The following is a 14,283-nucleotide window of genomic DNA, read 5'->3' on the forward strand; positions in this document are numbered from 1 at the left end:
CGGCCCTGCGGTAAGTGCGGCTCTGAAGCCTCCCGGGGGGGGTTGTGACCGATTTACGAGATGTCAGGAGTTCGGAGGCCGGGGTTGCGGAGGGAGCGGTGAAGCGGGTAGCGAGCTCTTCCTCTGCCTGCTTAAAAGTGACACTGAGGGAAGTGCTCTGGGTCGCTGGAAGCCTCAGGAGGCGTGCAGACTGCGGGGGTTATTTGCAGTGATGTATTTCATGCCTAAACCCCAGACTTTATAAAAGCACGGAAGGGGAAAGAGCTGGATAGTGACAGCTCTTTACACCCAACCCTCTCAATTCTGCTGCCCGAGTGGAGCAGGCGCCCAAGCACAAACCCCTGTGTGCTCCTGCTCTCTGGTGCAGCAGCACAGCGAGGCACGCTGTCCTTTGCTGTCCCACTCCACCAGGGCCAGCACCCACCTGCCCTTAGAGACAGCAGCTCCTTCACTCCAGAGTCTGCGAAATCTGCTGTCTGAGAAGTGCAGGTACCTACCGCTTGAAACCGCAGTATTTCCTAGAGCTGTGAACACTGATTTTTGGCTTGGCCAGTCCTTTGTTCTTTTTTCCTACAATCCAGCTGCTGATGAGGCAACGTGTGATTTTCCCCGTGTATGTCCTGGAAGTCCCGACCTTTGTGTGCTCCAGCGCATGGTACAATTTCATGGCAGAGCTGCAGATCTTCAGATCTACCATCCAGACTCTGCTGACTTTACTGAAATCACAGCCGCAAGCTACACTTGCATGGAAAGCAGTGATTACTTTGGTTTCCTTTTCCGATGAAAGCATGGATCCTATATATCTGACAACCAGAAAGATTTCTTTGGCAAATGTATTTTATTAGAATCAACCATAGCCTTGCTTTTGGTACCATATATTTCTGTCATGGTGTGTTTGGATGTATATGTCTTTTCTAAACCATTCAGATCAAAATATATCATGATACATAATCAAACTATACATGGATATGCATATATATATATATATATATATATATACACACCAGATATGCATAATGTGAAAGAAGATGAGCCTAATGCAGTTAACGAGGTAACTAAAATACACTATAAGCATTTCAGCAGGTAGCAGTGAGATTTCTGATAGAAGAAAATGGGGTGATATCAGGCAAGTAGTAGTTTGCAGCCGTAACTGAAGTGGTGGCATTAAAACCAATATTATGGTGATCATGTGAAGCCATGGCAGGAGGATGATTGCCAATAAGCTGGGCTCTCATCAGCTCTGAGCTGCAGCCGCTGGCTTTGACCACAGCTTGTTCTGTTTGCTGACCTCCACAGGAGCGGTTTGGGTGGTCCTTCTTCGTGCTGGCTGTCCCGGACTGAGTCAGAGCTCAGGTGCCGCGTCCCCGGGGGAAAGCTGTGCAGTGACCGAGGCAGATGCGAGTGTGGAGTCTGCATCTGCCAAGTGACTGAGTCTGGCAAATACTACGGTCCGCTCTGCGAGTGCCACGACTGGGTGTGCGAGATCTATGATGGGAAGATCTGTGCGGGTAAGGAAACCTCTATGGTGACGGAAGCTTAGATAATTAAGAGTATCTATTATAAACAGAAATATGGTGGGAACACAGCACAATGATACAGTAGAGATACAGTTATGTATGTGTACCTGAACCATGACTCTAAACAGGATTGTGGGCACATCCAAGGATTTCACCGGATTAAAGGATACAAGTCAAAGGCACCATCTATGCCATAAAATGGGACTTTGCCCAGAGAAGCTTCATCTGCAGCAGGGGCAAAAGCAGGAGTTGCTTTGGGTTGCAGGCTCTGCAAACTTTGCGTTGAATCTAATACAGGACACAATATTGTTTGTGGTTTTCACATTGTATTGCTGCATTTGAATAGTTTGCCTAATAATGGCATAAAGTATCTACAAAGGCTTTAAACTATCTCTGAACAATCAATTTCATCTTGTAATTACATTTTTTTTCTTCTGCTATGAGCAAGGTTTGCTGTAACAGGTACCCCCACACTGAGGGACTGTAAATACGAAATCTCTGTTTTTCTCCTAGTAATGATAATGCTTTCTAAATAGAGACTTAACTGTATTGTGGTTTCAGAGATTTCCCCACTGACACTGTATTCTTTAATGACAAATGAAATAACATACATTTCTGGGACAGAATTTAGTCTCCAGCAGTTGTTGGAACATGTTGCTTGGTTTGCATCTAAACATTATCACTCTTTCATCTTTCCAGCTGTCTTTACTTAAGTTTCTGGGCTATTTCGGTCAGATTTTGGACTTTTTTTTTTTTTTAAGCGGCTTAGTATAGGATTTTAGAAAAAAAGCAGGGAGAAGAAATGCCATCACATTCCTAAGGGGATTCAGCCTGGAGCTCGACGAAAGGGGTCAGAAGGGTGATTCATTTCTAGAATCCCTTCTTCAACAGCTTTACCAGAGTCACACAAACGTGTCATATTTTCAGGCCAAAAACTGCAATTAGGTCAATGGGAATGTTACAGCAGTTCTCCTAGTAAGAGGACAATACAAATGCATTCCAGCAGTGGGTTTGGCAAATTTTGTAGGAAAAAAAGAGCAACTTATTTTAGCAAAAATGTAGCTAAGAATAAGGAGTCCAATAATAACATGAAAAGATCAAGGATGGGATTATGAGAAAAATATTTGTATTTGGCACCTATGACTTTAGAGTTTTATGGAGAAACTGATTTATAGACTGTAGTTAGCAGTGTTAAATCCAGTTACATAAAAAATAATGGGAGTCCACCAGTCATTTCAGTGCTTTGCTCTCCCAAACGTGAATATCCTGATTGGTGGTGTGATTTCAATATGCTTGCTATTATTGCTGGGATAATTGTATAAAGTGAAACTGAAAGCTCCTTCAAGTTTAATATTCTGCTACAAACTCCGCTATTATGTTCCTGTTAATCTCATGAACAGTGGCTGCAAGTTTTGCCAGTGCTTTGGTGGAAAGGAGTGCTGACAGGATAAACAAACCCAAGAGACTTCTAACAATATTTAGCCTTTGTGTAGCACTTCATGCAGCAGTTCAAAGATGTGAATGTTAAGTGATTAAATGTTTTTTTAAAAACCGTATTTTTTGTAGTTGTCACCATTTGTAGCTGGAGTATTGATGCTGTGCTACCACTGAGATGTCAAATAATTTAAATTCACTTTTCTAGAAAAAAAGTAGTAAAAAATTCAGGACAAAGTCATGGGGAGGGAAACAGCTGTGAAGGGCCTAGGGTTTTTGCTTCTTTGTTGTTGTTGGATTTTTTTTGACAACACTGCTTGCTGAAAGTCCAGCTGACTTTTTGGAGTCCAGGGCTACCCAGCACTGCAGGAGAGTGGCTCTGGGTAACTCCTCTGGAGCTGGCACACAGGGTCTGGATCCAGATGATAAAATTTCTTCTGTGTTTCATGCCCTCTTAATTTTCCCTCAATGTTTTCAGTCACTCGAAGCTGTGTGTATATGGCAAGAGGGGAGAATAGAAAAGATGGTCAGATTAGGTATAACTGTCAGGAAACGGTCCTTATGTTGTATGAATAGCATCCCCCTCCAATCATTCAGTGAACCACATCTTCTGATGCTTCTTAACATTATTTCACCAAGCAATTTTCCATGTATGACACTTTCCTTTCCTTGCATTTTTGAGCACATTTTTTGACTCAGGGATGAAATTATTTCCTCTAGGTGAATAGCCAAAATACCGTACTGCAGTTCTATTCCTGTTTACCTTTGGGGATGTTTTTGCCTATTTTTATTTTGATATTGGCTGTCCTATTTCATTGTGGGTCTTTCCTGGTAAGTACAACAACAATAACTGGTACCACATGCAGAACTTCCAGACACTAAATGAATATTCCTCTAGAGAGCCATGGTATTTGTGATTAATGCTGTATCAAACAAGCTACTTTTCAAGCTGCCAGAGTGATGTCTTTTTCAAGTGATTGATGTCTAATCACTGGTGAAGTTCATATTCAGAGCTGGACAGGCAGATTTGGTTAAGTCACGAGTGCCAAAGGTAGCTGTGTTTCCCTGCCGGTCAGTTCAGACATACCTCCACTTCCCTCTCCTGTCCCAAGCAAAACAAAATACTTAGTTGCTCAGTATGCCAGCTCATTATCTTCAAGGCACTTTCTGGGTCAGATCCACCTTCTGGACCCATCATTGGACACCCATATTCTGAAGAGATGTCCATCTGTTTATGATTTGCTTTTTCTTATGACCTTATATAAGCAGTGGGAAAGAGGTTATGCTATGAGCAATGAAGAATAACAGATGCAGATGTCTTCGTCCTTTTGCTCTCCCTTGAGACTTCTCTGCTGTATTTCCCTTCTGTGATGTTTCCCTGTGCTTTAGAGGGAATTCTGATAATTTTTTTTTGCCTTTTATCCCACTGAGATTGATAAAGCAATAGATGATCTCTCATGGAATCAGAAACAAAAAAGAGAGAGAAATGAAGTGCTGTAGTCTGAGTCACTGAGTCTCCTGTGCTCCTCAATGGCCTTTTTATCTGTCAGCCATGTGATAGTGTGTAGAGGAAAGAGTAGAGTCCCAATACTGTCATTCTCTTTGCATGTAGGTGACATCTTTATTTTGTCATTTGCTGATGGTCTTTAAGGAGTTAAGCTAAGAGGAGGAGGACTGAATCAAACGCTGAATCAAAACCCCAATGGATTTATGCTTCATTCAGAGCAGACAATATATTTGTTGCTGTTTATTTGCAAATAGTAGTTCTGACCTCAGACAGTTTCACATATTGCCTCAGGCTTTCTTAGCATAAGTGGAGCCTGTGTTGTCTGCAGAGGAAAGTGGAATGCAGCACTAAATTCCTATCACATCACTGCTTGATACCTATTTTTTCTGTGGTTTTGCAGTACAGAAAAAAAATCAATTTTTGTGACTTTTTTTTTTTTTAGGTAGTCTTTTTTACTGTGCCTGTGATTAATGAAGATAAAAAAGTAAACTAAACATAGACTTCCATGGCCAACTGGAGTGGGAACACTCTAGATATTCCTAGAGAATAGACCACAGAAATTGCCAGCTGGGCCATAAGACAGTATGATTGCACTGTTCATAGTTGGTGAGATCAAGGGACAGATAGGATTTGGCGACTGCATAGAGAGCAATGTATAAAGAAGGTTTCTCTTTGCTTAAACCTTTATTCATTGTCTTTGTTTTTCCGTAGTTAGTAAGATTTATTATAAACTTTTTTTTTTTTCAAACCAAAATACCTTTTACACCTACTGAATTATAGTGTCACTGTGTGATTTATCAGTTCCATAAGCAGTTTCTGGGGAACTTTTGTGGCTGCTGTTCAGGCCAGTGAAAGATTTTCTGTTTTCTTTCTCTAAAGCTGTAGTTGCTGTAAGTGCTGTACCTATTTTAAGACTAGTTCAGCAATGTAATGGCAGTGTTAGTCGTAGGTTTTCACAGCCAGAAGTGTTATCATAGTTACGTGAAGGACAGAAGGATATCAGTGCCATTATTTTCCACTCTGTAAGGCTTTAAACTATGCAGAGAACACAAGTGGAAAATTAAATTGACAAGTAGTAGATGCAGAAATACAAGACAAGTTCAAATTAAAGTATTGCTGTAATATGTAGCTATGTATCCATGTGAGTTTATTGGATATAGGGCCATATATATAGGCTGGAGTTAGGAAATTGAGAATGGAATTTGGAGAACATTCTGAGCAGAGAATTACTCTTTGCTCAAAACCTGAATAGTGTTTTTAGGCAGAGCTATCTTAGTTGAGTTGGAAATGCTCTAACAACTGCACCTTTGTATTTGTACTGAAGGGAGGTCTGACATGCTCATTTTTTATTGAGCAGCACTTCTTGATAAAAGCGTGAAGAAAAGCCAGTCTGTGACCTGCATTGATTACTGTTTGAGCTGAAATGAAATTCAAAACCTTAGATTTTGAGAACAGATGTAAGCCTCTTCTCTGTCAGAGGCCATGTTTGCAAAGCTTCAGCTGTGGCACACGTGGTCACTGGAGACACAGCCTCCTGAAAAGACCAAGTTAAAAATATGGCCAGAGGCTAATGATGAAAATGAAGGTTGCAGTTCTTCTCTGACCTGGTTTGCTTTAGTCTGGATTTCAGAACTTGTCTTAAGTGTCATTTCCTCCTGGAGCAGGGATTTGTAGGTGTGATAATAGCATACATATTCATCTCAAAACAAGTCTCCCAGATTCTAGTATAAGTGAAATTGTGATAGCATAGACCTCATTGCGGGCTCATTGACTTGCTGAGTGCATGAGGTCCTGGCAGACTTACAAAGTACAAGCTAAAAGCCTTTATTATTCTCAGCTTGTGCTGTTGGTACCTGATCTAGGTAAGCTCAAGAAGCCTTTGATACCTCTACAATTGCTGTAGTTCCCAGTGCAGTGTGTATGTTCATAGTGGCAAGCGAGGCACGGGGATGAAGCTCCTAGAGAGGCACTGCGAGGGGGATTACTGGAAGGGAAACATTTTAAAAGTGTCTCATTAAATTATTTGTAGCTAAATGCCCGGCTATCATTTTGAGCACCTTTATGTGCAGATACTGCTCGTGTAAAATATGTGCTATTTTAAAAACCAAAAGTGAGTACACTGGGCACATGGAAGGAGAGGCTTTTTGCAGCACCTAGCAGAGCTGGAATGCAGCCCCTCGGGCCATCACCAACAGCAAAGCGGTGGGGGGAGCAGCATCTCCTTCACCTTTTGCCCTTCTTTAGACTGAAGTGACAAACTTATCTGTTGCAGAGAAAAAACAAACGTCTGTGCAAGTTTTGACAATGTACATAAGTGTTCTGAAGTATGTCTGAATTTTTATGCTATTCACTGGCTGATAATGAACTGAAGTCTTTTTTTATGTATTTGAAAGCATACCCTTTATGACAAAATGGCTTTCACGGACTGAATCCTTTTATTAATGTTTGTTTCATTATCATTAATATGGAAAAGACGGATGATAGAAAATAGATGGTGTACTTAACGTTACAGAAGAGTGTATTAATGATCTTACCTGCTTCAGTGGCTGGGTTTCAGTAAGTGCTCTTATGACAGCCTTTGTCAGACAAACCAACTGGCTTGACAAGATTTTCTATGCTTATTAAAGTTCTATTATTGATACCCAGTCCTGTAAATGGCTTCAAACCATCCATCATTTCTGTCACTGGACTATAGACCTTTCAGTGTAGGTGTTCGCAGGTAGTTTGTCCTGACAAGGAACATGTCACTGATTTAAAAAGTTTCCGTGAGCTTTTTTAGGAGGACAGAACAGATTGCTAGTGATGTCCCAGGAAAAAAAGGGCAATTTGTCCCTAAAAAGGACTGGTGCTTGGCTGCCATGTGAAGAAAGACCCCCAAGTATATATGTGGTACACAGTGTTTTACTGGAGTATATGGTGGTGGACAGAGGCCACATTACTTTGTGATGAACCACAGTTCTGTTGCTGGAGTCAAATTTCCTTTGGAGCTGTAAGGACTGTGAAGAACAAGGCAAAGGTGAAGGAGCCAGAATTTGAGAGGTTTTGAGTTTTTTCTTTCATTTCTTTGAAGTTCTTTTTACTTTTCCCTAGAAAGGAAGGATTGTCTTGACGCAAACCACTTGCAAGTCCTTCTCCTAACAGTAAGTCTAGATTGAAAAGACAGATATCCAAACCCAGTGAGGTAGGTTTTCCTATACTCCTCTGTTCCACTGAGTACATAATTTAAAAATGTTCTTCTTTTAAACTGTATTTTAAAAGGCTATTTAAAAGCTTCCTTTCCTAGTGATGGAGTGAGTCTTTATACACAGATAGGGGTTTGTGAGTTGGTACATAGGGAGCGGGCTGGAACACCAACTCAGGCAGTTACGTGATCAGATTCTCATATGAAGAAGAATAAAGATTCAAGAGAGTTTAATTGTGATTGCACTTGTTGCCTTTCTTGAAAGAGCAGTGACTTTCATAAAGCTCATAAGACCTCCTTTGCCCTTCTGCTTGTCTACCTGAGTAGCTGCAGTGATATCATCTGGGGGCATTTTCTTGCCAGGGACTTAAGGAGTGGCATATCTGGGGCATTTTATGGGGAAGGTGACTGGGAGTGCCAACTCTGACACTGGCAGGAGTGAGCTGAGTAATAACTTTGTGATTTGTAAGATGTTACTGCCAAACACTATGGCCTTGGGAGCAGCATGTAACAGCAGATGTTTTATCTGGATCACCTGGTGACAGTAGGGTGTTGCTGGGGGCAATGCGGGGGGTAGTGAGAGGCTGGAGAATCCTCCCGTGCCCCAGACAGACTAACAGTCCACCTTCCTCAGTCATGCTTCTTCTGGTCCTCTGCTTCCAGCAGCTCCAGTTCAGTCTTTTAAACCAGATGGTGTCAGTAATTTTAAATATTGGGAATGTGAGCTTTCTTGGTCCACCATTAGAGACTACTCAGTGCAAAAATAGCTCTTTTAAAAGTATTTTTCCTGGTTTGCATGGAATTTCCTATTTAATTAAAAGGATGTATTAAAGTTATTTAAATCTTGAAATTGTGTTGTTGGCAGTTAAGAAATGCTAAATCTGACTCTCTACCTCTAATGAAGAGTCCTGTGCATTTAAACCATGATACATCTTTTAAGTTTGTATTCATTATGGTTTTCTCCAGTGGATTTATGCTTCAGTGACAGGAGGGAAATGTTTTTTTCCTGAGATTTGAAATGGTTTAGTTTACAAACTTCATAACCTATTAAAAGCAAGATATAAATGTTAATCATTTACCTTAGTCCATTCATTTGTCTGAAATGTGGGAAACACGTATGGCAAAAGTTTGTTTCATGTAATGTGGATTTCTTCGTGTCCTATTTCCTCCCTCCAAGTGTTTTAAACTATAATTTTTCAGAAAGTAACTGGATATTTAATAAACTCAATGATCCAAGCTGATTGAGTCGTAGAAGCCAGAAACCCCTCTTCTTAAGAAAACACTCTTCCTCTTCACTTGAAACACCCAGACTCATTTCTTGTCTGTGCTATGTATCATTATCCAAGTGAAAGCAGCTTTGATTTATGGAAACACCCAGTATGTTTTCAGCTTAAAAGTGTTCCACTTATAAACATGTGAATTTGTAGCAGGTCAATGCCACAGAGAATTGGTCAGACAAACAGTTTGCTCTGAATATTCTGAAATAATTTTGATTACTAAAGATAAGAGTAATCATGTTCAAAGCTGTTCCACAATGATAGACTTTTAAACAGAAAGAAGGTTTTAAGTTCATAATATTTTAAGCTTACTGAGAAAAAGATTATAAAGAAATTTTGACAACTGCAAGTGCAGTGACATGCCTGGTAGACTGTGTTCCAGAGAACAGTCCTCATAACGGTGGTTTGTAAAGTCATGTGTTGAAGGATTACTGGAGAAGTTCTGACCTCCCACTTCAGGAAAAGGGAAGAATTGAAATGGACAAGGGCTAACAGTTACATCTTATGAGCATACTTGCAGAAGGTCCAAATCATTCTGAACAGTGGTGATGCCACGACAAAAAGCCATTTAAGAACATGTTGCGGTGTGGTTCTCCTAAATTGCTTTTGCAGAATTATGCCTTTTAATCACTATATGCTTTACATTTAAAAAATCACTTATGGGCCCTTGGAACATACTGCACTTTTACCCTAATGATCTGCACTCACTTGGTTCTTTCTCAAGCAGTTTTTAAACAGGAAAGAATAGCGTCAATGAATTAATTGTACAACTGCAGTCTGACTTGCAGTGATAAGGGTGAGACCTTCTGTTACAAAATCATAGAAGCCAGTGTGTACTTAGCTTTTTGTCTGGTGCCTTTCTAGTCAGGTAAATTCTGTGGGAAGCAGATAACCAGTAAGAAATTTATTTAATATCAGAAAATGGTCTTGAAGCACTTCATTGGAGTACTGTTGTAGGACTAGTACTTCTAATGACCATCTTTTCAAAGAATTTCATTTCATTCTCGCTTCTGTTTCAAGCCACAGATAATCCTCATCACAAACACAGCAAGTGTAATGAAGCAGAACTCCCAGTCTGTGCTTAGGAAGAGAGCCAGGTGCTAGCTATCACTGGAAGAAAATTGCCTATCACCTCCAGAAAGGGCAGTTTCTCTAAATGGAAATTGAGAAATGTAGGAGCAATTGCAATTGAATACATCTACTCTCCATTTATATGGGTTTGTCTATAGTCTGCATTTATGGAGATCCTTTTATTTAAGGTTAAATGCCCAAGTTTTAATTTTACAATTATTCTTTATGAAAAGAAAGAAAAAAATAAACCAGTTTTAGCTGGTCCATCTTTCATTTAGCTTCTTAAACCTGGCTGATTCAGCCACTGCAGCTTAACCTAAGACTAGCATGCCCTGGAGAGTTCTTGGAGCAATGTCTTTCCTGCTTCCATTACAGCAAATCCATCTGAGAACTTTCCTGAACATATTTCTTTCTCATTCCCAGGGCTTTAGGGCATCATCTTAGAGTGAGAGGGACCTAGTACATTTCTACTGCCTTTTTTTTCCCCAAGACTGCTTAATAAATTGAAGCACAGAGGAGAAATGTTACAGCATATCATTGGCACTGCTTCTAAACTGATTTCCTTTGTATGTGACCTCTTCTGAAGAGAGAGGCTTAACTATGGCATAAATTTCTGTATTACAATAAAAAACAATTGACCAAGGTCTTTTCAATATTTCTAATGCTTAATTTCCTACTAGCTTTGTGTATGTTATGAACAAATACAATAAAAATTTGATTGGAGATGGGATTGGCAAAACTACCAAACTCCAGTCATGTACTTTGTTAGATTTAGGAGTAGATCCTGTCCCTCATCTATCTCTACCTTTCAGGATAAAAAAATGTTTTAATAGAAGCAAATGTTGTGGCTTTTTTAAAAATCTAAACAGAAGCCTATGTTTTCTGCTGACATAAGCCTTATGAAATCAATACTGTTATGCCAACAGAGAATTGGTCTCACAACATTTCCTTCCCTTGTTTGACTAGAATCTCTAGTTAACAGCAGACAAAAATGCAACATCATACAAACCCTGTCATTTATCTGCACAAGCTAATAGTAAAAAAAATAATAATGAAATCTCCAAAGTTTAGAATGCTTTTAAGCTTTACATCATTTTACATGATTTTCTGTTTTGATTTTCTTCTGTGTATTGTACTGCTTTAAAGAGTTACATGTTACTCAGCAGTAGCTTGACAGGGCATACACCGAAATAATTTTTCATCAGACTGGCAGGGTTGAATTTAGCAGAAATGAGACTTTTGTGTGAAAACATTCTGATAAATGAAACCAAATCTTTCAAGGAGTTAGACTCTGCTGTATTAATTAAGGAATTGGTTACACTGACAGAACTATCCCAAGTTTTATTAAATGGTCTGCTGATTTGGAAAGTCACAATAAGATTAGATTTTGTAATTGAATGAGCAGAGTGAGTGTCAATCCCCTCTCCCCTCACCATATTAATGCTTTCGTATATTATTTTTGTGGGATTTTATTTTGTAAAAATAAGAAAATTTAATTTTACATGCAACTGTTAATTACTTAAATGTATGTCTGCTGCACTTACATGCAGGTTATAAGATATTTTTACAGATATTATCCAGAAAATATAGCATGATTTCTCTGTAAGTGGTTTCAAAGAGGCATATTACGTAAGAATGAAGTTCTTTCATGATAATATCTTGGAGACTATGTCTAAACAATACAGGGACTGTGGACTTCATTTTATTTCATGGGTGCCTATCAAAGGAACTCAGTGGATTTTAAAATAGTCTTACTCTGCCTGGGACATAATTTATCAAGCTCTTTCAAAACAAGTACATAGTTCCTCTGGCCCTTTGTATGGGCTTTTAGTGCTCTGTCTTTCAGGGTTTCAGGTGTTGGCTTGGCTTTCCTTCCATCTTTTTCTGTATGAGCAGTGGTTGCCAGCCCCACTCCGAACATTTTCATTATCTTCAATTGCCAAATTGTTTTTCCTAATTCCAGTCACTGTTCTCAGAGACTTTACTGCTTTTTAAGTAGTCTTTATCTGGCCCAAGTCCTTGGCACTGCTCTTCACAGGTTTCCTAATCCATTCCTCTGGCTCATCAAAGAACAGTTTCCACGAGGACCTGGGTGGAAGTTAGACCCACCTTGGCTCTCCTTACATTTCCTGGTGGCTCTTTCTCAAACCAGTGACCTCTGATATCACACTTGGGTCCCAGGAATATATTTTCTTAGAGGAGGCTTGCCTCAAGAGGAGTTGAACTGCCTTAGGTATTCACTGACGTTGTAGAAGTTATCCACAGTTGTATGAAATTAAATACTGTTTCTCTTCTCATGCTTTATTCATGCAGGCGTTGTTCAGTTGTAGAGGCTCCTGGTAGGGTATGAATCTAAACCATGTAATCTTTAAAATAGGCATAAATCAATTGTGCACTACTCTATTGTCATTTCTTCCGGCTTCAGCCCTTTTTCCTTCCTGGAGTAGGTAGCACAGCACACTGAAATTTTACAGTTTATTTTTTGAATTTGAATTTGAATTATCTGTTCATTGTTTTTCTTGTTCCCAAGAGAGGGAATGTTTTTGAACATAGTGAAAAAGCTTGTCTTAAGATATAGTATACAATCTCTGTCACTGGGGGTTTCAAGAACAGATTGGACAAATATCTGTCAGGCACTTGTTTGTGCCTCCAGGCACAGAAGTGGGCTGTTCTCTTCCAGAAGTCTCTTTGAGGCTGATTTTCTTTGATGGTGATGTGAAACCAATTCTTGGTGTGGTTCTGCCTTACTGAGGAGGCTCTGTGGTAGTGTAATCATAGTTTTTGTCATGCTATTATGTCTCTAAATATAATAATTTATTGAAAGGGATGCATAACCCTTGATTTTAAACTGTTAAGACTAAGAACTTTCACCTTTGCAGCATTTATAATACTTTACAAAATATGTCTCTTTCAACTTTCTAAATGACCACATTTCTAAATGACCACTACCAAGTCTCTAAGCAGGAATGACCCTGGGAACAATCTTGTTTGTTTAAAGTTTAAGCATCTTTTCAACAGAGAGATGTAAAGTAATGCTTTCTAAAGATAAGTGGTGGATTGAATTTCATATTGCTTGACAGAATCCCTTGGATGATTGTCCTGTATGGTATAGGGGTCCAGGAAGGCTGGGCACTTTTTAAGAAGGAAGTTTTAATGGCACAGGAGCTCGGGTGCTGTAAGAGAAGCCAGCAGCAGAGCAGACCACTCTGGCTGAACAGGGAGATTTGGCTGTAACTCAGGGAGAAACTGAGAGTTTATGGCCCTTGGAAGAAGGGGATAACCACTCACAGTGATTACAGAGATGCTGTCAGGCTATGCAGGGCGGAAACCAGGAGGTCTCAGGTCCAGCTGAAAATTAATCTGGCTTCAACAGTCAAGGATAACAAGAAATGTTTCTATAACTATCTCAACAACAAAAGAAAGAACAGGGAGAGCCTCCATCCATCCCCTGCTAGACACAGGAGGAAACATGGTAATGAGTGATGAGGAAAAGGCTGAGGTGCTTAATGCCTTCTTTGCTTCAGTCTTTAATAACAAGACTAGTTGTACTGAGGGAATCCAGCCTCCTCAGCCAGAAGACAGAGACTGGGAGAACACCCCCTGCAGTCCAGGAGGAGACAGTCAGTGACCTGCTGCATCACACAGACACACACAGGTCTATGGGACCGGATGGGATACACCCGAGGGTGCTGAAGGAGCTGGCTGGGGTGCTCGCCAAGACACTTTCCATCATTTACCAGCAGTCCTGGCTGACTGGGGAGGTCCTGACAGACTGGAAATTGGCCAGTGTGACACCCATCTATAAGAAGGGTTGGAAGGATGATCCGTGAAATTACTTTGGTGCCTGGGAAGCTGATGGAGCAGCTTATCCTGAGTACCATCACACAACACATGCAGGACAACCAGATGCTCAGGCCCAGTCAGCATGGGGTTATGAAAGGCAGATCCTGCCTGACAAACCTGATCTCCTTCTACGACAGGGTGACCTGCTTATTGGATGAGGGAAAGGCTGTGGATGTTGTTCACCTTGACTTTAGCAAGGCTTTTGACACCGTTTCCCACAGCATTCTCCTGGCAAAACTGGCTGCTCGAGGCTTGGATGGGCACACGCTTTGCTGGGTAAAAAACTGTCTGGATGTCCGGGCCCAGAGAGTTGTGGTGAACGGAGTTAAATCCAGTTGGCGGCCGGTCACGAGTGGTGTCCCCCAGGGCTCGGTGTTGGGGCCACTCCTGTTTAACATCTTTATTGATGATCTAGACGAGGGGATCGAGTGCACCCTCAGTCAGTTTGCAGAT

The 14,283-nt window shown here is 40.5% G+C and overlaps 1 protein-coding gene across 1 annotated transcript in view; it reads left to right on the forward strand.

Moving 5' to 3' along the window:
• ITGBL1 (integrin subunit beta like 1) overlaps positions 1–14,283 on the forward strand; it is a 154,445-nt gene that overhangs the window by 234 nt on the left and 139,928 nt on the right. Inside the window, exons 2-3 of the mRNA XM_026845689.1 lie at positions 582–655; positions 1,297–1,508. Coding sequence (XP_026701490.1) covers positions 582–655; positions 1,297–1,508 — 286 coding nt within the window. The remainder of the gene's footprint in view (positions 1–581; positions 656–1,296; positions 1,509–14,283) is intronic.

The sequence above is a fragment of the Athene cunicularia genome, assembly GCF_003259725.1.
Source record: "Athene cunicularia isolate RWA chromosome 1 unlocalized genomic scaffold, athCun1 chr1_part1, whole genome shotgun sequence".
NCBI lineage: Eukaryota > Metazoa > Chordata > Aves > Strigiformes > Strigidae > Athene > Athene cunicularia.